The following is a 24,089-nucleotide window of genomic DNA, read 5'->3' on the forward strand; positions in this document are numbered from 1 at the left end:
GTTCGAAGTGATTTGTGAGGCTTCAAAGCTTAGTGCTAGGACCAGAGAGGGAATTCTAGGAAGAAGGATTTCAGCTCATTATACAACAGTACCCCTGTTAGCTGTGGCTTTGCTTTCTGAGGTTTCACATACCCAAGTCCACTGCAGGCTAAAAATATTAAATGGGAAATTACAGAAATAAACAAGTCATAAATTTTAAATTATGTGCCGTTCCAAACATTATAATTGTTCTATTTTATTATTAGGTATTGTTGTTAGTCTCTGACTATGGCTAATTTATGAGTTAAATTTTATCATAGGTATGTATGTATAGGAAAAAACATAGTCTATATAGGGTTCTGTACTACCCACATTTTAGGCATCCACTGGGGGTCTTGGAACCAGTTCTGCATGGATAAGCGGGGACTACCATACTGGAAAAAAAAATCTCAAAGTCCTCAGCTTCTAAATCCAATGTTCCCATTAGCTTACTGTGTAACTTTGGACGAGTCACTCATTCTCCCTGGACCTCATTTCCCTACTGTTAAAAGAGCGGATTGAGTTAGATAATCCCTAAGGTGCTGTTTAGCCCCTTCAATGATTATCTGCTAGCCATACTATCCATATTCTGGATTAGGCATCAGCTGCCCCTCAATTCTCATTTTCCCCAGGAGCCACTTTGAGGTTTGGGGGGAAAAAAATTCTCACTCACCTTAAGTTCCCCTCTAAGAGTGTAGCCAACCAGAGATCTCAAATCATAGAGTTCTAGGCCGGGTCCAGTGGCTCGTGCCTGTAATCCCAGCACTTTGGGAGGCCAAGGTGGGAGGATCACTTGAGGTCAGGCGTTCGAGACCAGCCTGGCCAACGTGGTGAAATCCCGACTCTACTGGAAAAAAAAAAAAAAAAAAAAATTAGCTGGGGCATGGTGGCATGCACCTGTAGTCCCAGCTACTCAGAGGCTAAGACAGGAGGATCATTTGAACTCAGGAGGTGGAGGCTGCAGTGAGCCAAGATTGTGCCACTGCACTCCAGCCTGGGCGACAGAGCAAGACACTATCTTAAAAAAAAACATACTAAAGGCCAGGTGCAGTGGCTCATGCCTGTAATCCCAGCACTTTGGGAGGCTGAGGTGGGTGGATCGCGAGATCAGGAGATCAAGACCATCCTGGCTAACATGGTGAAAACCCATCTCTACTAAAAATACAAAAACATTAGCTGGGTGTGGTGGCGGGCGCTGCTCAGGAGGCTGAGGCGGGAGAAACGCTTGAACCCGGGAGGCAGAGGTTGCAGTGAGCCAAGATCACGCCACTGCACTTCAGCCTGGGCAACAGAGCAAGACTCCATCCAAAAAAAAAAAAAAACCATACTAAAAACTTTTTTAAAAAAATCAAATCCTAGGGTTCTAAATTTCATTTCCGCAGAATATCTCCTCAAATATCTGGAGACAGTAGTCGGGAGACACTAAAGCATGTTTTATCTTGCTTCAGTATCTCTTAACCATTCCTGATATAAGGTGGTTTTGAGACCTTCTTCGATTTTTAAAGCATTTTCCCCTGGCTTGCTTCAGTTCGCTACTGTCCACTAGAAATGCAACACCAAAAATGAAAACAAAAAAAACTTGAACACAGAATTTCTGATAGGGATTTACTAGGGCAGAATGGAGCAGCTTCTTCTCTTCCCTCATTCTGGTCACTGTACCAATATTAATGTGTCCTGTAATCTAAAGAGCTGTTTTAACAACTGTTAACTTTGCTAGTTCTTATTCTCTGGTAGTTATTAGTTACTAGTTATTATTTACTAGTTCTTATTAGTCATTTTTCTGATGACCTATAACTAAACCTAGTCTCCCACAGTCCAGATCTTTTGTTTGAGCGGTGCGTGCATGTGAATTTATAGAGCAAAAAAATAGAGAACCACCCTGGAACTTGTGTGTAGATGTTGGCCAAAATATGTGCCTGTGAAATGTGACAGTTAAATTGTGAAACAGTTACAGGTGGTGGTGGTGGTGGTGGTGTTTGATACATAGTCTGGCTCTGTCATGCAGGCTGGAGTGCAGTGGCACAATCTCGGCTCGCTGCAACCTCCACCTCCTGGGTTCAAGCGATTCTCATGCCTCAGCCTCCCAAGTAGCTGGGACTACAGGCACCCACCACCATTCTCGGCTAATTTTTGTATTTGTTGTAGAGACAGGGTTTCGCCATATTGGCCAGGCTGATCTTGAACTTCTGACCTCAGGTGATCCTCCCACCTTGGCCTCCCAAAGTACTGGGATTACAGGTGTGAGCCACCATGCCCGGCCTCAGTTACACTTCTTTAGCTGATTTAGTGTACTGTGTGTGTGTTTCCCCTTTTCCCTTCCTCTGCCTGTCATAGTAAGACCCAAGCCCACCTTCCACCCAAGACTTGGAAAACAGCTTTTCTGGATGTCACTCATGTTTGCTGTCCCCTGGCTTTACCTTATCCAGCAGCACAGCTGTGTGGAGCAGTAGAGGAAAGTAAGAAATCAGCATAGAGAGAGTTATCCCCAACCTCAGATCACACAGTCCTTGCAACTTCAAAGCCAGACAAAATCTGAGAAATCATCTTGTACTTACTTCTAAAGCAAAATCCTTTCCATGACGTCTCTAAGAGCTGGTGCTCCGGCCTCATCCAGACTCTGCTTGCATGCTTCCATTCATAGAGATCATCATATTTCTCGGTTCAGTTACTGACAGCCTACCTTGTGCCAGGAGCTGTGTCAGTTACTTTCTCATATGTAATTTAATCCTCACAACACACTGTGAGGGTGCCATGCCGTAGCCATATCACATTCTTCTCCATTTGACAGACCAAAAAACCGATCATTCATGAGTGTGGTGATGTTAGATCATGTGGCTTTGAGCTAGAAGGGGTGGGAAGCAGAATTAGGGCTCCAGCCCCAGCATCTTTTCCTCCAGGGCACCACTTAGGAATATAGTCTTAAAGTACTTTGAAATAATCCACTTTTAAATGTCTAAAAGAGCAGAAGTTTAGAGGTCAGGCAGACCTGGTGTTGCATCCCCTGGCAGCTTATAAGCACCTGAATGTCTGGATTCTGTTGTCTCTGTATCCTTCCCTGCTGGGCCTGGCATTGCTCCTGGCAGTAGTTGATGCTTTTTGATTGAGTAATAATGAAGGTATGAATAATGCTGTATACATGTGTGGTACATAAACTTTCCCAAGTTATGCTTTCGACAAATAACTCACTTATTAATGCATTCGAAGTATTGGACACTGTGCAGAGGGCTATAGGAGGCATAAATATGAATTATAGAAGACTTGCCCTTAGGAGCTTTATATCTAGAAGGTAAGCTATAAATAAAATGTAGATAAGATACGTATCACAGTGTGATCTTCGCAGTAACTCATTAGATTGATAAAGTCAGAATTATTATCCCCATCTTATAACTGGAGAAACTGAGCCCCAGCGAAGTACAGTGACTGCCATGAGTGGAGTGGCTGAGAGGCAGGGCCAAACCAGAGCCCAGGGAACCTGCCTCCGAGCTCAGCTATTCATCTGGAGGTTGTAACTACATAGCATTGTTAGTGAAAGGAAAGAACAGGTTTTGCAAACCCTCACTGTTCTATATATTATGGTCTGAAAATCTACCTGATACTGCTTTTCTCTTATTCAAACCCCATCCTCATCTTCCTGTCCTCTCAAGGATATAGTATACTTGCCCCATCGCAGCGCCCTCCAGCTCACTTACATTTTATTTATTTACACGTATTTCTCTCTCCTTTCTCCTCCAGGTTGTGATCAATTATTCAATCGTGAAAGGGCTGAAGTACAATCAGGCCACGCCAACCTTCCACCAGTGGCGAGATGCCCGCCAGGTCTACGGCTTAAACTTTGCAAGTAAAGAAGAGGCAACCACGTTCTCCAATGCAATGTTGTTTGCCCTGAACATCATGAATTCCCAAGAAGGAGGTAAGTAGGACTTTGTCTTGGCCTGATGCCGAGACCCTCTCTTGTTCTACCTCTGCCCTCCCACAGCTCGGGCTCTCCGGGTGTCCTAGCACTGTCACTGCATTGAGCTGAGGTTGCATGTGTTCTCAGAGAAAGCTGCTGCCTGCCTCTAGATTTAGAGATACAACAGTTCAGAGAAGGAAAGAATGGAGTTTGTATCTCTTTGCCACTTGTGAGATATAGATTTGTACAGATGTGTCCCTGAAGCTACATATCCAGATCTGTTTTAAACTTGCCATCCTGTTTCCGTATTCCAGAACAATCGTTTGAGAGAGATGGGAGAAAACAATCAAGACTTTATTTTTGAATTTAATTATTCATTCATATGTTTAACAAAAGTTTATTAAATACTTAGGGCAAGAAACTGTGTAGGCAAAATAGATAAGAAGTGAACAGCGGCCTTCCCCTCAAGGCTCTTAGTTTTTCAGGGTAGACAGGTTCTCAAACAGCTAAGTGGAATGTATTGCAGTAAGTGTTTTAATAAAGGTACATGTAAGGTACTTAGGGACCACAGAATAGGATGTAAGTAACTGCTCGTCAGAGCCGCCAAGGGAGACTTCCACAGTGGTGGTGCCGTCTGAGCCGGAGTTCTGGGTGAGCAGGTCACAGGCAGAGGCTGGAGTGGGCATCGCAGGCAGGAAAAGCAGCGAAGGCAGAAGGGCCGGAGTGAGCCCACGTGTGCTGGGAAGAGGGCGATGCAGCATTTCTGGGGCCTGGAGTGCCGATAGGAAAGAGATTGGAAATGAAATTGGAACGGCGCTGGGGCTTGCACAGTGAAAGGCCCCAAATGCTGGAAGACGTTGGGCTGGCTTGATACTTAGGGTAGACCATGGGAGAGGGGCTAGCAAAAAGTTTTTCAACAGGGCAGTTAAAGCAAAGAAGCAAAATTACATGTGGCTTTTATTGGACGTTTGCAGTGGTAGCTTTGGAGGGAGAAACAAGGCTTTCGCAGGTTGGGTGTCTTGATTGCCTGGGTTATGGTCCTGCCGTTGGCTGGAGAGCCTACCTTGGGAGAACTTGGTGGTTAAGAACCAGGCATGGAGTCACACTGGTCAGTTCGAGTCCTGGTTCTGACATATGCTAGCAGAGGAACTCTTGAGCAAGTTACTGAATGTTTTTGTGCCTCAATTTCCTTACCTATAAAATGGGGGGACATAGGGTTGTTTTTACATTTAAATGAACTAGAATGTAAAATGTTTCTTAGGTTGCCTGGCCTAGTAACAACTCTATTAGCATTTGTGAGTATTATTACGATCATTATTGTTGCTGCTGCTGTTACTGCTACCAGAATTGAGGTGGGAAATGGAGAGACACAGTACTCAGGACCTGGAGGGCTGTGGCATTTAAATATGTCCTGGGACCAGGCGTGCTGGCTCAGGCCTGTAATCCTAACACTTTGAGAGACCAAGGAAGAAGGATCACTTGAGGTCCAGAGTTCAAGACCAACCTGGGCAACATAGCAAGACCCTGTCTCTACAAAAAAAAAAAAAGAAAAAAAGGTGTGTACAGAGCCTGATATGTTGGAGCTTTAGGACCCGCTTTAAGCTCTAGGAAATCTGGGCATGGTGGTGCATTATGCCTGCAGATCGTGAGGCTGAGGTAGAAGAATCACTTGAGTCCAAGAGTTTGAGTCCAGCCTGGACAGCATTGTGAGAGCCTGTCTCTTACACACACACACATACACTCTCTCTCTCTCTCTCTCTCTCTCTCGGAGAGTTTTGTGGTTTTTTTAAGTAAATAAAGAACATGTTTTGAACATGCTTCCCATGGGTCGTGCATAGAGCAGGTACTTGCGGCTTTCCCTTCTTGACAATGCTCCAAAGTTTGTGGACTTTCTGCTTAGTACTTGGATAGCATCGTAAGGAAGCATCTTAACCGTGGCAGTGTTGAGTGATGATTACAGGGCCTGAGGCATCGTAAGCGCCCGGCAAATGTTTACGAAACTGTTTACACCCAAGAACCGTGAGCTGAGTTTAACATTTCCATCTGAACTTACCTCGCCTGCCTCCAGGATGTGGGAGTTAGGCTTTATTTTACTTGTATATGCAGTTACCTTGAGGGCAAAAAAAAAAAAGGCCCTTTCAGAGCTAGTGCTTAAATTAAGTAAAAACTACTAGTTATTTTATTAAATTCACCAGAGAATCACAGGTAACTCAGTTAATCCTGCCCTCATTTTCAGATAAGAAAGCCATGCCCCATTATGAGGAAATAACTTCTCAGTGTCAGATGGTAAGATCCAGAACCTGACCTCCTACATCCCCTGGGATTGAATGAGTGTCTTGTTGAGTCAGGGGTGGGAGACATCAGCTAGTTTGGATGTGTGCATACAGTGTGAGAGTACCCTGGTTTGAAGCTTTCATGAGGGGGAACAGTTAGTTGTCCATTCTGGTTCAGCAGGCAGTGGCCTCCTTTGCATGGACTGGAGGCCCTACAGCCCACTGACGAATAAGCTTTTGCTTCAGCCAAGGTCCAAGTCTACTGACGGTACCATGTGCAGATGCACAGATGCAGCTTGATGAGCTGTTACACACGTGCATGCACGGTTCCCAGTGCCAGACCGAGAAAGAAAATGTGGTCAGCACCGAAAGGCCCCTCCCTGCAGTCCCTGAACTTAAGAATAGATACGAAGTCCACTTTTGTTTTTGAGCGTCATGTAAATGAAATCATACAGTGTGTATGATTAGCTTGGCTTGTTGGCATGTGTCTGTAGTCTCAACTACTTGGGAGGCTGAGGCTTGAGCCCAGGAGGCAGAGGTTGCAGTGAGCCAAGATTGCACCACTGCACTCCAGCCTGTGTGACAGAGCAAGAGTCTGTCTCAAAAAAAAAAAAAAGGGAAGTATGAACCTTCCAATATTTATGTGGCTAAGGTAGTCTGCTGAGGACCATGCAAAGATATGCCATGATGTAAGCACCATCTACTTGGAAACATGTTGATTGTCCCATTTTCCACGATTACCCTCATGTGGTGGAGGGCATTCTTGTATTTTTATGTGTATGTGTACTTTGTATCTCATGTGTCCACATTTGTATGCTTGTCCAGTTATTTTCCTTGGGCATGTTTCTGTGTCAAACAATATATGTGCTTTTCAAGTTTTGGGTCCAGGCATGGTGGCTCATGCCTGTAATCCCAGCACTTTGGGAGGCCAAGGTGGGCAGATCACCTGAGGTCAGGAGTTCGAGACCAGCCCGGCCAACCTTGTCTCTACTAAAAAGACAAAATTAGGCCGGATGCGGTGGCTCACACCTGTAATCCCAGTACTTTGGGAAACTGAGGCAGGCGGATCACCTGAGGTTGGGAGTTCAAGACCAGCCTGACAAACATAGAGAAACCCCGTCTCTACTAAAAATATAAAATTAGACGGGCATGTTGGCGCATACCTGTAATCCCAGTTACTCGGGAGGCTGAAGCAGGAATCGCTTGAGCCCAGGAGGCGGAGATTGCGGTGAGCTGAGATTGCACGATTGCACTCCACTCTGGGCAACAAGAGGGAAACTCCATCTCAAAAAAAAAAAAAGACAAAATTAGCTGGGCGTGGTGACACATGCCTATAATCCCAGCTACTTGGGAGGCTGAGGCAGGAGAATCACTTGAACCCAGGTGGCAGAGGTTGCAGTAAGCCGAGATGTACACCATTATGCTCCAGTCTGGGCAACAAGAGTAAAACTCCGTCTCAAAAAAATAAATAAATAAAAATTAGAAAATAAAGTTTTGGGAAGTCTCGCCAAATGCCTTCTAGCATGAACATCCTGGTTTACACGCTGTCCAGCAAGAGACAGTTGCCCACCCCTCAGACTTCATAAGCACTAGGCATTAATACTCTCATTAATCTTTGTAAACACAAGAGAAGGGAAAACATTTTGATTTGCATTTTTCTTTTTTGGGGAGGATGGAGTCTTGCTCTGTCACTCAGGCTGGAGTGCAGTGGCACTGTCTCAGCTCGCTGCAACCTCTGCCTCCTGGGTTCGAGCGATTACCTTGCCTCAGCCTCCTGAGTAGCTGTGACTACAGGCGCCCACCACCATGCCTGGCTAATTTTTGTATTTTTAGTAGAGACAAGGTTTCGCCATGTTGGCTAGGCCTGTCTGGAACTCCTGACCTCAAGTGATCTGCCCGCCTCAGCCTCCCAAATGCTGGGATTGCAGGTGTGAGCCACCACGCCTGGTCTGACCTGCATTTTTCTTTACTGGTAAGGATGAACATTTTTCATACATTAGTAGGCAATTTCATCTTTTCCATTATTTTCATCAGTACCTTTGACAAATGCAGCACAGCATGGAGGAACACAGCCTCCTTGCACCTTTTGTTATATCTGCATGATTTCCCACTTCCCAGGTGCGTGCATCCTCTAATGACGAAGCAATCTTGTATTTCCTTCCGCAAATGAATGGAGGCAGCCTAATGTCATGTGGTATGTTCCAGGCTCATGATAGAGGATAAGTACACCTCTTTGACTGTCAGGTGATGTCTACATTGTCTCCATTTTAGGAGTTACTGTTATTTGTGTTTGTCGTTCCTTGGACCTTTCCTTCTGCTGGAGAAACTTCTTGTTTAGCACCTAGAGTCATGTTAGTGGGTCACAGATTCCTTGGCTCTTCCTCGTCTGGCTTCTGAAAGAGACGCCATCTGGTGTAATGGTGGGGAAGGGCGAGCTAGCAGCTAGGAGACCTAGATTCCTCCAGAAGTGCCAGAGGGAGGATTGGCATTTTCTTTCCCCCGTGCCGGCCCACACCCACCCGTTCCTCTTCTCTCCTTAAAGGGCAGTTCCGACCAGAGTATTTCTGCTGCCTGCTGATCTTGGCACCCACCATTGTACTGTCACCTACTTTTAAATGAACAGAAAGGCTGGGCACGGTGGCTCATGCCTGTAATCCCACCACTTTGGGAGGCTGAGGCAGGCGGATCACGAGGTCAAGAGATCAAGACCATCCTGGCCAACATGGTGAAACTCCATCTCTATTAAAAGAAAAAATACAAAAATTAGCTGGGCGTGGTGGCGTGCACCTCTAGTCCCAGCTACTTGGAAGGCTGAGGCAGGAGAATCGCTTGAACCCAGGAGGCAGAGGTTGCAGTGAGCTGAGATCGCCTCACTGCACTCCAGCATGGTAACAGAGCGAGACTCCGTCCCAAAAAAAAAAAAAAAAAAAAGACAGAAACCAGAGGCAAGATTTCGTGGCTCTGGGGCTTGAGAGGTTGTCATTTTACATTGTCCCAGAGATTTTTTTTTTTTTTTTTTTTTAAAGGAAAAGAATACCAAAAATGACAAGAGCACACAGGGAGCTTTCAGATGAGCTTGTGTTTTTCTTTTCTAAAAATATACAAACAGTAGAAAGGCACACAGCCAAGGACAGATGTAGAAAAGGCAGCGTCCTTTAGGGATTGGATGCCAAGCTTTTCAAATATTGTTCCCTCCCTGGAATGTTTTCTTAGCATCTCTGCTTATCAACATCCTCCCCAGCCCTCTGGATCCAGCCTAATGCTCTCTCAGCAAAGCTTTCCTCCTCCCTCAACTTCTGTCTCCCCGCTTGGCCTCCCGGGACACTTGGTTTCTACCTCTCTTTATCCATTTCCTCTTCATTTTGCCTGCTCATGTACTGATCTTTCCTCTCCTACTGGGTGTCCTTTTCTCTGGGACGACTTCTGTGGCCCCCGTCATGCCCACCCCAGGTCAGGGTGAGGCGCCCCTTCTGTGTGCTCCCCATGCTCCTCATTGCCATTTATAACTTTGTAACATTAAGATCTGGCTGCTGTTTGGTCTCCCACAAGGCTGTTGTGAGAGGCAGAGACACAACAGCTCCTGTTCCCCGTTGGATCCCAGCACCCATCACAGTGCATGATGCATCTGCAGACCCAAAAGAGCTGTTGAGTGTTGAGTACATAGATACAAGCTCCTGAGGGCAGGTGGTATGTGCCACCTGTCTGTGTTTTTCACATCCCTGCGCCCAGGGCCCTGTGTGCTATGGGTATATGCATGCACGTGCTGCAGGAGGGTGCGTGTGAGCGGGTGTGTATACATGTGGCTGTGTGTGTGTGTATGTACTGATCTTGAGCAAGTTACTTGATCTCCCTGTACCCCAGTCGCCTGACCTGTACCTGCCCATTGGTTGTTCTGAGGATTAACTGTAATCATCCCTTTAGAGTGCTCAGGACAGTTCCTAACACCCAGTAAGTATTTGGCAAATAGTTGCTGTCTTTTTAAAACCCACTGTGACCTTTTCAGGTGGCACTGGGCTGGGGACAAGTGCAGAGTCGACCTCTGCATTCAGCAGCCCCAGGGGACTTGACTTTTGAGTTCTTCTATTTATTATGACAGTAGTGGTTTAAATCTTCTTCCTCTCAGGCAGACCTTCAGCCATTACTTTTCTTTTTCTTTATTGTAATATCTGGTCCTGAAAGCTGAAAGTCATTACTTTTCATGGTTTATCAGATCTCTGGCTTTGGCTGCTCCTTTCCTCATACTGGATCAATTGGTTATTCATGTGGATAATATTGTCTCAAAGCATGAGTTATTTTATGGGTCGTGCCTCCTAATTAGTGAAGGTGGCCACTTGGTTTATTTGAGACAATTCTAAGGAATAAGGAGCTCTCCACACTAGCGTGAGGGTCCCAGGGCCAAGATGTTTCCCTGCTCCTCAGAAAGTTCTCAGAGAACTTTGCAAGATTTTTATAAACCTTACAAAGCTCCCATTATGTTGGGGATGAGGTAGTTATGCATTAAAAATAGTCATAACAGTTAATGATTCTAATCATAATCTTTATTTGGAACTATAAGAAGTCTGAGTGCGTATTTGAGAGTTTCCCTGGATGAATCACTGCAGAAATGTGAGAAAGAAGCATGGCAGCTCCACTGTGAGATCAAATGTGTAGATAAATAATCCCCTCACTGAGCTGCAGTCACAAGTGAATTTAAAGATAGGAAGGGTTTTAGGGATATATAATCCAGTTTCTCCTCCCTTTACCTTTTTTTTTTTTTTTTTTTTAAACCTTTGGAGCTACTGCTGCAGCTGAAGGAGAAGAAGGGATAGGAGCTAGCCTCACAGAGGGCTTTGTAGAGCCACTGGGCCCCAGAGTCACACCTTGCACCGGTCATGCCAACATCCAGGGCCACACCCTTGCTGCTCCACCTACTGCCTCCTGTTGGGCAGCTGCAGCCAGTGCCCTTGGCCCTGCATGTTTACTCCTTCGTGGTACTTAGCATGTTTTATTCAGGATGCCTCTTTGGTACCAGCATCCCTACTAGCATGCTAGTCTTATGGGGAGCAGAACCTGTGTTGTCTCAGTCAGCCCTGCCTCTCTAGAACAAGTACAGAGGGGACCCACCATGGGAACTCAGGATATGTGTGATAACTGCACGAACCTTTTCACCTTTTGAATCTCAGCAACCCTCTAAGAACAGGGACCGCAGTTCTAGCCTTCCAGACTGAGACTCAGGAGGCCTGGCTCTTGCCCTAGTCCCACCATCTGCTTACTATGTGACCTCATCAGGTCTAGTGACATTTGCAAGCCTCAGTATCCTCATTTGGAACACAGAGTACTGATTGTCCTCCACAGTCTTTTACCAGGCAAGAGGCCCTTTTCTTCAGGGTGCTGGGTAAGCTGTCATCTGCTTGGTAAGAGGTCATGGTGTTGAGGGAACCAAGAGACCTGGGTGCTAGACCTGGCCGTGCTCTTCCTTTGCATGTGACTTGGGCAACTCACTTCCCTTTTTTGGGCCTTGGTTTCTTTGTCTATGAAATGTAGGTGGTTATCCGTGGCATGTCTGTCTTGCAGCATGAGAGTCCAAGGGGACGATGGCTGTAGAAGTATTCTAAGACAGACAGCCTAGCACAGGCAGGAAGGGCTGTGATGGTGACTAGCAGTAAGTAGTAGTGGTTGTAGCAGCAGCAGCCACTTGGCCACGTCCCAGCTGAATAAGGAACATGCCTCCCCTGCCACAGTGTCTGAAACTCTGCAGAAAGTTTGACTCTCCATGAGCTTCCTTGAGTCAGGGGGAGAACCTGCCCTGGAAGCCAGGAGGAGGCTCTTGCCCCCACTCAGCCATTGCCTTGCATGTGGCTTCAGTTACGTTGTCTTCTTTGTAGGTGTTGATGTTCTAGACTCTGAAATGGCAACGTCAGACTAGACAAGAAGCTCTCACCAGAGACAAAGTGGAAACAGAGAGGTGTTGGTGATTTAGGGGCAGCGGGGCCAGGGGCGCTAGACACATTGCAATGTGCAGGATCATCCTGCACAGTGAAGTCTTGTTTTGCATGTCCCACCAAAACATGCAGTTGAAAAACTCATTTATTATCTGAGCCAGAGCTTACTCTGTTTTAAGAAAAAGCACTTTTTTTTTTAACCAGGTTTAGTATGTGCTGAATTTTCTAGGAATTCAGCTACTGCATACGTCAAAAGAAAATCATACTTAATTTTGTTTTGTAACTTTACCAAGAGTTGTTTTCTGTTTTGGAAAGTCCTATCTCCAGCATCGTCACTGTGACGTTTCAGTCATCCATAGACCTCCCCTTCGTCACATCCGTTTACGGCAGCAGGACTCCCAGTGGGTCTGTGGGTGGGTGCAGGTGTGGACCACCTCCGTCTCCTAGTGTAGCTGGATCTAGTTCTTTATGTGTTGTAATGCACATGTTATTATAGACTACTTCTCTTTTCTCCTTTGCAGTACATGTAAGACATTATACTGATCTTTTCCTAATTTATGTAGGTAGGCTATGTAATCTATGAATTTCACTTCAGGATAATACAAGCATCGTTACAAAATATTATAATAAAAAGGGGACCATTAGGCCTGAGAGAGTTGAAGTTCTGTGAAACTGGGGCTGCTTCCTTCCTACATTGTATCCGTGTCTTGCCTGGTCATTGTTTAACAGTGCTGTGTAGATAGCACAGTGTCTGTCTCATCTCACAGCCAGGAAAACTGAGCTCCAGAGGGAGGAAGTGAGTACTTGGCCCAAACCATTTCCTGATATGACCCAGTCAGGAAGAGAAGCTGGGATGAGAACACGCTCCTCTTCTTCTCCAGTGCCAGGAAGTGTAGTGGGAGCAGCTTGGTCTAGTGGGACGAGTGCATGTCCTGGAGCCGGGCTACGTTGGGTCTCTGTGACCCTGAGCAAGTCACCTCCCCCATCAGCAGATGGAATGACACCAGAGGCCGGTGGCAGTTCACATGACACGAAGATGCCCGGTGCCTGATATGTGGCCTTCGGGGCTGTGCCCCATGCTGCTCCTCTTTTTGTCCCCACATCCAACAGTTTTCCATTAAACCACTGTAGGTCCTGTCAGAACTTACCAGAGTCAGCGTGTCATCGTCTCCCATTACTCCAGGAGAGCAGGGCCCTGGTGGCACTTGAAGCAAGACTGCAAGCTGATGGCACTCGACCACATAGTGGGAGTGAATTTTAAAGAAAATCCCCCTCAAAGCCTCTGCTGGTGTAGAAGGCAGATAGTAGGGCCAGTGAGTGGGAGCCAGGGGAGGAGGCTTGGGTGTCATGAGACTGGATTTACGTTTACAAGTGACAAAACAAAGACCCAGTGAGGGGGAGGGTGTGTGCAGGCCACAGGACAAGTCTGGGCAGAACCGTGGCCACACCCAGCATTCCTCCGCTAGCATTCCCTCATGAAAGATCACTTTTTCCAGGCCAAGGACCAGAAAAGGACCAGGCTTTAGGAAGAAGGCCGAGGTGCACAGAAAACAGTGCTGGTACGGAGAGGGTTGAGTAACTAGATTTTGACTGTTTCTTCCCATTTGGTTCTCACTAATGAAATCTTGTCAGATGTGCCCCTGCTGCTGGATTGGGTGGGGGTGGGACAGAAGCATGTGTGGTCAAAGGCAAGTTTGTTTGCAGTTTGGGGGTTGAATGCAGTGGATTTCAAACTGGCTATTTTGAGGAGTTCCAGGGGTCCACCAAGGTATACCAGGGCCCTCACCCTGATGCAGCCAGAGTATTTCTTCATTGATTTTATGCAGTGGGACTCTGAAGAAAAGAAAAAGAAAAACCCCATAGCTTAGTGGGAATCCAGGCGAATTAAAACACAGATGAAGTGCTTATTCTCTTTGGCTCTTGGAGCATAATGTACATCCTTTTCCTACTTGGTTTGCGTGTAATAACATCATTGGTATATTTCAAAATATGAAGCTCCTGGTGCTGGATAATAAATGTTTTCCCCATTTTTCAACCTCTTACGCCCTTCATCGATGCCCAGTGGCCCAATGGCTGCAACCTCAGCACAGTGTTGAGAAAGAGCCCAGGAAAGGGACTTACAGACAGGCCTTCCCGGGAAGAATCAGGCCCAGCTCCATGTGCTGTTTGGAGGGGATGGAAGGTGGTTAAACCTCATAGCTCTTGGAGGTGGGGCTGAATTTTGCTTCTCATGAACCTCTTTGCATTGGAAATTACCTCTCTTTCTCCCCTAAAGAGAAGGAAGTACTGTACTGTCTTCATCTCCCTGGCCGCCGAGGCCATTTGACACCTTGTGCCACCTGAGAGAAAGCAGGCCTAGCTTGGCCCTGCCTGAAGGGAACAGGACGGCAAGCCCCTGGCCTCCTGCCTGCTCTCAGCTGCCCTCTGGCGGCCACTTTCTGAAAGCTGGATGTCTATTTACTTACTTACCCCTCTTCTCACTCCGGGGCTCCAGATGTTGGATGAGGCAGGGCCTTCGTACACCTCCATGCCAACAGCTACCCAAGTCACACCGTCAGTCACACTCTTACTCAGGCTCTCCTGTGCCCCTGGCCCTTCTTCCCCTCTCACTTTTCCCCACACTTCTAAAATCTCACTCGTCCTGTCAGAATGTGGCTCCACAGATGGAGCCTTTTCCAGCCACCGCCCGCCCGCACCGTGACTTTGCACACCCTCCTGCGCTCCCGCAGAGCTTTACTTTTGCCTCTGTCCTAACAGTCAGCTGCCACTTGGCATGTCCTCCTATTCCCACTGCATGAATCCAGTCAGGTTGGAAATTTGGAAAGTTACATCTTAGTCTCTGGACCCCAAAAACCCCACACTGTCTGCCTTATAAGCTCTCAGTATATCCATCCCTGGCTGTAGGAGCACACCAGGACCCACAGGCTGCCATGCCTGGAGTCCTGTCTCCTGACTCAGCCCAGGCCCCAGCTCAGCATCGAGGTCCTGTGGGACCACGTCCAGCAGTGAAGGCTGTGCACTGGCCTGAGCCCTGGGTCCCTCTGACTCACTGGCTCCCATTGTCACCTGAAGTGTTGTAATGGGGTTGTAACCCATCCACCTTCTCTTGTCTTTCTTCAGTCTGTCCTCCCTGGGCTGCATCTAAAGGGCCCCGCTCCTGCCCTCATGCACATTCTCTCCATACTCCTGGTCTCCTTCTGCTCAGCCTTTGCCCTGCTGTTGTGAAGCCTTCCCAGTGCCCCAGGAGACCTCAGGCACCCCTTCCCACTCCGCATACACTGCTGCTGTCTCATTTGTTTGGACCCTGGGTTTGTTTGTCTAGACTGTGAGCTCCTCGAGGGCAGGTGTCTGTTTCTGTGTCTCGGGAGCCCTGAAGAGAGATTGAGACATCAGAGGTGTCTGGTGACTGAACGAGCTCCCAGCTTGCGCCCACGTCATATTGTGTGCCTTGTGTAGCCTGACACTTCCTGCCATCACGCCCTTCTTTGCAGACTAAGACGGAGTTCCTGAACCAAGACCGCTTGCTGGCCAGCCTATGAAACTGGGCTCAAGGTGAGGGGTGCTATCTGTGATTGAGGGACATGGTTAATGGAATTGTCTCACACAGAAATCGCACCCGTCACCTTGGCCTACTTATCACCACCCCAAACAGAGGAGCACGCCTTCTCCAGCCACAGCCTATGGAAGGGCCTTCAGCTGCTGTGGCCCTGAGGTGTACATACTGTGGAAGGAACTTCGGACGTGAACTCGGATCTGGTTCCAGTACCAGCTGTGCCAGGAGTGTGCCCTTGGGCATGCGACTGACCTTTCTAAGACTCAGTTTCCCCATCTGTGAAATGGCTGAATCAGACCCACCTCGCAGGGTTGTTGTGAGGGAACCATGAGATGATGTTTGTAAACATTCTTTGTCACCTTTAAATTACTATAACAGTTTGAAGTTACTCTTTTTTTAAAAAATTACTTGCAAAGGTAACTAACAAGGCCGGGCGCGGTGGCTCAAGCCTGTAATCCCAGCACTTTGGGAGGCCGAGGTGGGTGGATCACGAGGTCAGGAGATCGAGACCATCCTGGCTAACACGGTGAAACCCCATCTCTACTAAAAATACAAAAAAAAAAATTAGCCGGGCGTGGTGGCAGGCGCCTGTAGTCCCAGCTACTCGGGAGGCTGAGGCAGGAGAATGGCGTGAACCCAGGAGGCGGAGCTTGCAGTGAGCCGAGATAGTGCCACTGCACTCCAGCCTGGGCGACAGAGCAAGACTCCGCCTCAAAAAAAAAAAAAAAAAAAAAAAAAGGTAACTAACAATATAACCCGTGCACAGTGGCTCATGCCTGTAATCCCAGCACTTTAGGAGGTCAGGGGTCACTTCAGTATAAGAGTTTGAGACCTGCCTGGTCAACATAGCAAGACCCTGGTCTCTACAGAAGAATTAAAAATTAGCCAGTTTTGGTGGCATGTGCCTGTGGTCCCAGCTACTCAGGAGGCTGAGGTAGGAGGATTATTTGAGCCCTGGAGTCTGAGGCTGCAGTGAGCCGTGATTACATCACTGCACTCCAACCTGGGCAACAGAGCAAGACCCTGTCTCAGGAAAAAAAAAAAGTGACTAACAATATCAACTCCTGTGGTAGTACCAGCAGCCATCACATTGGGACACAGAGGGAAGCCAGGCTGCTTGGATCCTGATGGCCAGGGAACACTTTCTGAGGGAAGCGGGGCTTGAACCTGGGCCCTGCAGGGCTGGGGGTGGATGAGGGGATCTGATGAGGAGGAGGACCACGGCACCAGCAGATATCACTGGTTTGGAAATTCAAATCAATGTCTGAGAAGAGGCTCTGCCTTACCCTGGGGATCTCCCTCTGTGCATTGGCGGTACTGCTCATGCCTCACGGGGCCCCTAATTTCAGAGCATCCCGCCCACATCCTGCTGCTGCCATTATCCTCAAAAGAGCTGCTGGCTTATTGCAGTTTACATCCCAGAGAAGAGAGGTCTCCTCCTTCCACCAGTCCCAGGATTATCTCCCTAACACTATTGGCAAGATTCCTTTGGAGTTTTAGTCTTCCGTAGTTACAGCCCAGGCACAATGTGCCCAGTCAGGGTTCGAGATAGGTGGTGGTTCATTCCCCAGCCTTGCCTCACCAGCACCTTCCTGATGCCTCCTGGTAGGGCTCAGGAAGCAGCCAGCTGAGGTGTGCCTGCCACGGTCAGCACAGAGGTTGACAGAAGTGGCACAGATTCCGGGGGCAGGTGACAGAGTAGTACCATGCCCTAGCTCCAGGCGCCCGCTCCACCCTGTCACATGGAGCAGCTGTGAAACCTTGAGCAAGCCATTTCACCATTCTAAGCCTTAGTGTCCTCATCTTTTTTTTTTTTTTTTTGAGACAGAGTCTTGCTCTGTCGCCCAGGCTGGAGTGCAGTGGCCAGATCTCAGCTCATTGTAACCTCTGCCTCCTGGGTTCAAGCGATTCTCCTGCCTCAGCCTCCCGAGTAGCTGGGACTACAGGTGTGCACCACCATGCCCGGCTAATTTTTGTATTTTTAGTAGAGACAGGGTTTCACCATGTTGGCCAGGCTGGTCTCGAACTCCTGACCTCTGGTGATCCACCCACCTTGGCCTCCCAAAGCGCTGGGATTACAGGTGTGAACCACCGTGCCCAGCCAGTTTCCTCATCTTTAAAATGGGTGTAACAACCACCTCACAGGGTTATCATGAGGCTCAAATGATAAAATAGATAGGACTGTGATTTGTAAGCATATGGCACCATGAATACAAGTTGTTCCTAGAGTGCCCAGGCCCTAGACACTGGGATCTCACCCTTCAGTTGTAGCCAGAGTCATTTCATTCTGGTGTGCCACCCCCCAGAGCTAAGCCATATAGTGCTTACGGAAAGGAACAAACCCCTTCCTGGATGCTCTTGTGCCTGGATCTCGGCTCCCTGGGCCTTCACAACACCCCCCTGAGATTGCAGGGAGACAGCAGGAATTACTTTCTCCATTTTAAGAAGGAAGAAACAAAGGCTCACAGTGCTAAGAAACTTGCCCCAGGCCACTCTGGTGAATGCAGAGCTCAAGGCCCAGAGCCCAGATGTCCTGATTTCCAGTCCAGGTCTCTGCCCAGTGGAGCAGACTGCCTCTCAAAAGACCCTGCTCAGCTGGCAGCCCTCCACCTTTCTAAACCATAACCCAGCTTGGTCAGAGGTTGATTGTTATAAACATTTAACCTGCCCCATCTTTCTAGCCACATACCCACATCTTCGAAAGTGAGGGAAGAATTCATTCATAGCTGTTTTATTTTTTCCTCACGTAGCATGTATCATTTCTTTCCTAAGGAATGAGTTTTACAAGTAGCCTGCCAGCTTCAGCTCATATAGGATAAGAGCCAGCTCAAATATTTTGGTAGATAACCTGGAGACTCAGAAAGCCAAGTGCTGAACTTGATATACAGTTTCCAGTTTGAGAGTGGACAGGCTGTGAGTGTTTGAGGCCCTGCCCCCTGCCTGTCGGCTGCCTGCCATCACTCATCCAGGGTGTCCAAACAGCAGGGGGTTCACGGCAGCCACTGCCTGACTGGCCTGCTCCTGCGCTTAGCCCACTTTGGTCCATTCCCTGCACAGCAAGCAGACTGCGTTTCATCTCTCAGTCAGGTCATCAGCCCTTGCCCAGAACTCTTTAGGATTTTAGCTTAACTCAGAATATAGTCCACATCCCCACCGAGGCCTGCGTAGCCTGGCATGCTATCTTTCTGAACTCACTTCCTCTCCTACTCTCTACCTCTCCTCCTTCATTCCAGTAACACCATGCCCGAGATGTGCCAAGCATGCTCCTAACTCAGGGCCTCTACACCCAAGGCCCCTTCTGCCCAGAATGTTTTCTCCCCAAAACCTCAGGGCTCCTTCCCTCACTTCATCCGGGCCTCTGCTTACACCACCTAATCGCAGTGTGTCTGAAGAACGACCCACACACATTCCTTTAATTCTCATTCTCTGCTGTGTTTTTCTTCCTACATGTTGTATCTTTATTTGTTGCCTGTCTCTCCTCTCTAGATTGTAAGTTCCAGGGGAGCATTTGTATCCACAGCTATGACCCCATCTGTGAATTACTGAGCATCTATTCTGGGCCATGCACCAGAGCACAAAGATGAATAAGACATGGTGCCTGTGTTCACAGAGCTCACAGCCGGGTGGAGAGAGAGCCTTGTCAATACAGTGTATGTTATGCTATGATGGAGAGAACACAGGGCTTCTTGCGGGGGCGGCTGTGGTGAAGGGGAGAGCTACTGGGAGAGGCCCGAGGGCGGGCATGCCTGATCTGAGTCTTAAAGGGGCTGGACAGACGTTCACCACTTACAAGAGTAGCCCAAAAAGAAGCAAAATAGGCAACGACGCAGAGGCATGTGAACCTAGTGCTGCCATCTTGGATGCATGTGGGAGAAGAGAAAGGGAGGGCTGAGGAACAAGCAGGACCGGGCCTAGAAGGGCAGGCTTTGAGCATAACATCCCAGGGCTTAGCCTCATGCCAGGAGCTGCGAGGAAGGTCAAAGAGCACGTGAGAGCCAGGACTCAGATTTAACTCTAAATGGCTTCCAGTCTGTGTGGTCAGAACAGTACCCGGCAGGTAGTGAGCACTCAGCGGTGGGTGCTGCTGTCATCATCCTCCTCATGCTTCCTCTCTAGCCCGTCAGGTGTGGAAATTAAGTCCCAGTGAGAGGAAGTGAGTAGCCGGCCCAGGGTCACAAGGCCCGCTAGAATCAGTCTGTTCGTCGTGTGGGGGAAGGACTTGGGCCGGGAGGAGGGAAATCAAGGAAGGAATGAGGTCCCAAGCTCCAGATGCCCCCCACAAGGCAGCAAGTGTGAGGGGTGGAGGGGGGATTCCTTTGAAGTCCAGTGTTGTGCTCTTAAAATCCATGTGTATTTTGCCTATTTGAACTGGATTCCAGGGAAGCAAAGAGGGAGTGATGGGTATTCCTGAGAGAGGGTGCTAAGGGAGTTGGGACATTTAGGGAGGAGAGAGATTTGGTGGGATTGGCTGGGCGCAGCAGTCAGGGCACTAGGACAGGCAAGTTGGAGCCTGAGAGGCCTCCAATCCCAAAGTAAGGATGAACCCAATCCCAAGGTTCCCATGTGGACCAGTGGAGAACCACAGTAGTTTCCTGGCCCAGGAATGGCCTGGAAGACCTGTGCTTTCTGAAATGGACTCTGTAAGCAGACTCAATGGGATAAGCGGAGGCAGAGGGGCCAGTTGGAGACTCTTGGAAAGCTCTCCAAGTGAGAGCAGGAGGCTTGGATCTAGACAGGCCAGAGAGGATGCTCCTAAGAGACAGTTTGCAGGAGAGGAAGCATTTCATGGAGTCCAGCAGGGGGCCGAGCGAAGGAAGGCCGGGGGGAATCAAATGGGCCTTACTTCTGTGAGAGGGTGCCAACTTGGGTTTCCGATACCAAAGTTTGGGGTGGTGCCAAATTTAGGCATGCCTCACAGGCATTCTCTGCACACTTGCTCCCTTCTGACGCCACACCTACCCTGTTCCATCCCATTGCCCACAGGGTTAAGAGGAGTGCCGCCTAAGGAGTGTCTCCTGGCAGACACCTGGTGTCACCGAGGCCTGTGAGCCGGGCCCCACGAGGGGTCTGGACAGTCCTCCAGGGCCAGGGCCCTGGGAGCTTGCTGGAGTCAGGTGGGCAGGAAGGTTCTGATAGGTTAGCTGAGCAGCCTCATTAAAGATTGAGGGGGGAAGCCCACTTGGTGGCTGGATGGCGTATCAGTTTCCCACTGCGCCAGCCAGGCGACAGGGAAGAGGTAAGTGGCCCGGTGTGAGAGGTGCCCCTGGCCTGTGCCGCGGAGCCCTGCCCGTGATGGTCAGCAGGGAGTGGGCCTTCCACTGCTTTTGCTTCTGCCATTGGGACTGCACCGTGCTTTGCAGAGTGAGCTGTAGGTGACGGGAGCCCCTCTCTCTCCTCCCTCCTCCTCATGGGCCTCTCCTTTCACTCCCACCTGCTCCGGGGGTGGGGGTGGGAGTGCTGGATCTTGGGGCGAGTATCCGTCACTGACCAACTACGGGGTTTGCAATGACATCCTTGCGGAAGCGGCAGGGTGGAACCAAGCAGCTGGGTACTGGGAGACTTGAGCTTCTGTTCCAGCAGCACCGTTCACTGGAGGCACATGACCTTGGGTAGCTTTTCCGAGCCTCAATTTCCCCACCTGTAAAATGGGATTAATAGGCCCAGCCATGGATGATTGGGCAGATTAGTCACACACACACAAAAAAATGCAGTGATGCTCTGTAAACCATTAAGCTTAAGATGTGGCAGATTTTTATTGCAACTTGTTCTGTTTGAGGTTCATTTTAAGGTTAGTTTTGTGTGCCGAAATAAGCATTTTAGGAAGAGAGAAAAAATATTCTACGGGGAAAACAACTCCCCTAAGGAACACAGCCTAGTGGGCCCAAGCCATGGGAGTGGGGTGTCCTGGCCTGGAAGCTGAAGACTGGGTCTAGCCCTGCTTTCCCCAGTGTGAATGTGAGCTTGGGCAAGCCCCTGCCCTTTCCCTGGGACTCAGGACCCCTCTGCACAAGGGGTGCTGCTCACCGGTACATGGGCAGCACCAGGCCCCCTGTTGTCCTTTGTCAGAATTCAAACGCTTTTCCTCTCCGGTGTCTCCTTTTTGGTGCATGACTGCAAGGGCTGGTGGTGCTTCCCACTGTGGCCCTGGTCAGTCCCCCACTTTCTGAAGTGCCATCCCCACATCTGTAAGTGATGACCTTCCAGCCTGACAGGTCTTTCAGACCCTGAGCTCCTAGACACAGCTTTACCTGTTGGTCACCATGGAGCTGAGCTGTCTCTGCTAAGCCCAGGGCCAGGGCTTAGGTAGGAGGGTCTGTTGCAGGATTTCAGTGGGTCATTGGCTGTGGTAATCTGAGTAAGACATATCAGCCTGTTTGAGCCTAAATTCATGTAGTAAGGACTCAGCCGGAAAGACTGGAAAATTCACTCTGGGTTCCTTTAAGCAAGCAACTAAGCTGTCTAAGCTCGTGTTAGAATAGGGAGGGTGACTAGATTAGGGAAGGTGACAGTCGGGTATTTGTCTCCTCCTGAGCTGAGCTCGGAGGATAGGGTTAAACACTAGCTGCCTTTGTTTCCCAAAGACAAATGCAGAGCTGTCTGTTTATTAACCAGGGCTGAGCATCAGTGCACTGGGGTGGGCAGAGCCCTGGGCCGGGAGACATTTGTTGTGGGCTCTGGTCCCAGCTCTGCCACCAATTCCTGTATGGCCTTGGCCAGGTGACGGTAAAGGTAGTGGCCAGACCAAGCTTAGCCCAGTTCACAGACTCCATCCTTGCTTGGACACTTGTTCGCTTGGTGATAGGAATGGCACCTGTGAGGAAAGCAGGGCCTTGTACAAGAGGGAGACGTGTGCCGGGGATAGCCCAATCTCACTGTAAAATGAGGGGACCCTCTGGAAAGAGGGAAAGGAGCCAGCCAGAAAGATGGCAGAGCAGGGAGGAGGCCTTAGAAGGACTTGGGACTCTGCCCAGCTCACACCAGGTGGCTGTCGTTTGTTGGCCAGAAATTCCATCAAGCATCACTGAGCAAGTGCTGGATCCTTTGTCTCTGGCACTCCTAGCATCTCAGGTTCTATCTTTTCAGGAGTCCCAGGGGATGCCTTTCCCATAGAGACTAACTGGAAACTGAGCCCATCCCTTCCATCCCAGAGGAGCTGGGGGCTGGTGTCCCAGAGCCTCATAAATGTTCAGGGGTGGGCAAGAGGAACGCCTTCGTCAGGAGGAGGGGTCAGTAGTGCCTCACCTCGTCTGCCTGCCTTTGGCTGTATAAATTAATGCATTACCTCAGACAGGAGCCACACCGCTCCCTGCCTACCCCGCACCCGCCACACCTCGTGGGGGATGGATCGCAGAGCAGGGATTCTCTGTAGGGACTCTTAGACATTTATTTGTTTAGAGGTAGTGCATGATTTGGAAATCCAAAAAGAGGAATATAAGTCCACAATCCCGAGATACCACTGTTAACATTTTAGTATATTTCCTCCTTTGTCCTTTAGAGCTGTAGAAATTTGGAGCTGATGATCCTTGGTTCCACCCTTCTCACTTTATAGAAAATGGAAGCCCAGAGAGGAGAGGGACTCCCACACACCTAACTTACTGGCAAAACTCCAGCAAAGTTCACTCTGAAGGGGATTAGTACAAACCAGAACTGTCCGGAAGAGCACAGCCAAGACGGGAAGGGACTGGAAGACAGGACGGGGACCAAGAGAGGCCTGGAGGGGAGCGCACCAGGGCCGCCAGGCCAGCACAGAGAGACAGCCTTTGTGGTCCTGACAGACCACTGGGGGCAGTCCTGGCAAGACAGATTTCACCCTTTGGGAAGAAGACTTTGCCAGTGAGAAGCACCCACCCCGGCTAGGGCCTCGCACTCGAGGTCAGACCAGGTGGCTCCCAAGGCTCTCTGTACAGCCCTGAGAACCTGTCCAGCTCCTGGGATACCTCTCCTGGTGCCATGTGGATGGGCATTGAGGCAGCAAGGCCATTGGGTGCTGAGAGGCTGCAGTGTGCCACACTCCTGCCCAAGAAGGGGCTCCACCAGGGGGCTCCAAGCTGCAGCTTCTCACACTCGCGCCAGGGCTGGACTCCCCTTCTTGCTCTCCCTGCCTCTGTGCCCCGCTTGACCCTTCTTCCTCCATGTGTCCTATCCCCCTGCAGTCTTGGTGACTCTGTGGAGGGCTTTAGAGTCCTCTGTTTTAGGGTTGAAGCCTGGCTTAACTGTTGACTGTTCAGAGGCCACAAAGATGCTACTTCCGTTCTCCAACTCTCCAGCTTTCTTATGGGTAAAGTGGAGCTCACAGCAGGATTCCTAGGATGAGGGAGGCTAAACAAGGTGGCATCTGAGTCTCTGGCACAGGATCTAGTGCATAGTGTAATAGACACTCAATAAACTTGAGTTCTTTCCTTACCCCAACTCATTGTATTTTCTAAGTGGCA

The 24,089-nt window shown here is 49.1% G+C and overlaps 1 protein-coding gene across 9 annotated transcripts in view; it reads left to right on the top strand.

Annotated features, from left to right (window-relative positions):
• Positions 1-24,089, top strand: part of EVL (Enah/Vasp-like) — a 174,822-nt gene that overhangs the window by 123,636 nt on the left and 27,097 nt on the right. For all 9 annotated transcript variants that reach the window (XM_037984488.2, XM_007987831.3, XM_073011321.1 and 6 more), the window contains exon 3: positions 3,751-3,928. In XM_037984488.2, coding sequence (XP_037840416.2) covers positions 3,751-3,928 — 178 coding nt within the window. The remainder of the gene's footprint in view (positions 1-3,750; positions 3,929-24,089) is intronic.

This window comes from Chlorocebus sabaeus, chromosome 24, assembly GCF_047675955.1.
Source record: "Chlorocebus sabaeus isolate Y175 chromosome 24, mChlSab1.0.hap1, whole genome shotgun sequence".
NCBI lineage: Eukaryota > Metazoa > Chordata > Mammalia > Primates > Cercopithecidae > Chlorocebus > Chlorocebus sabaeus.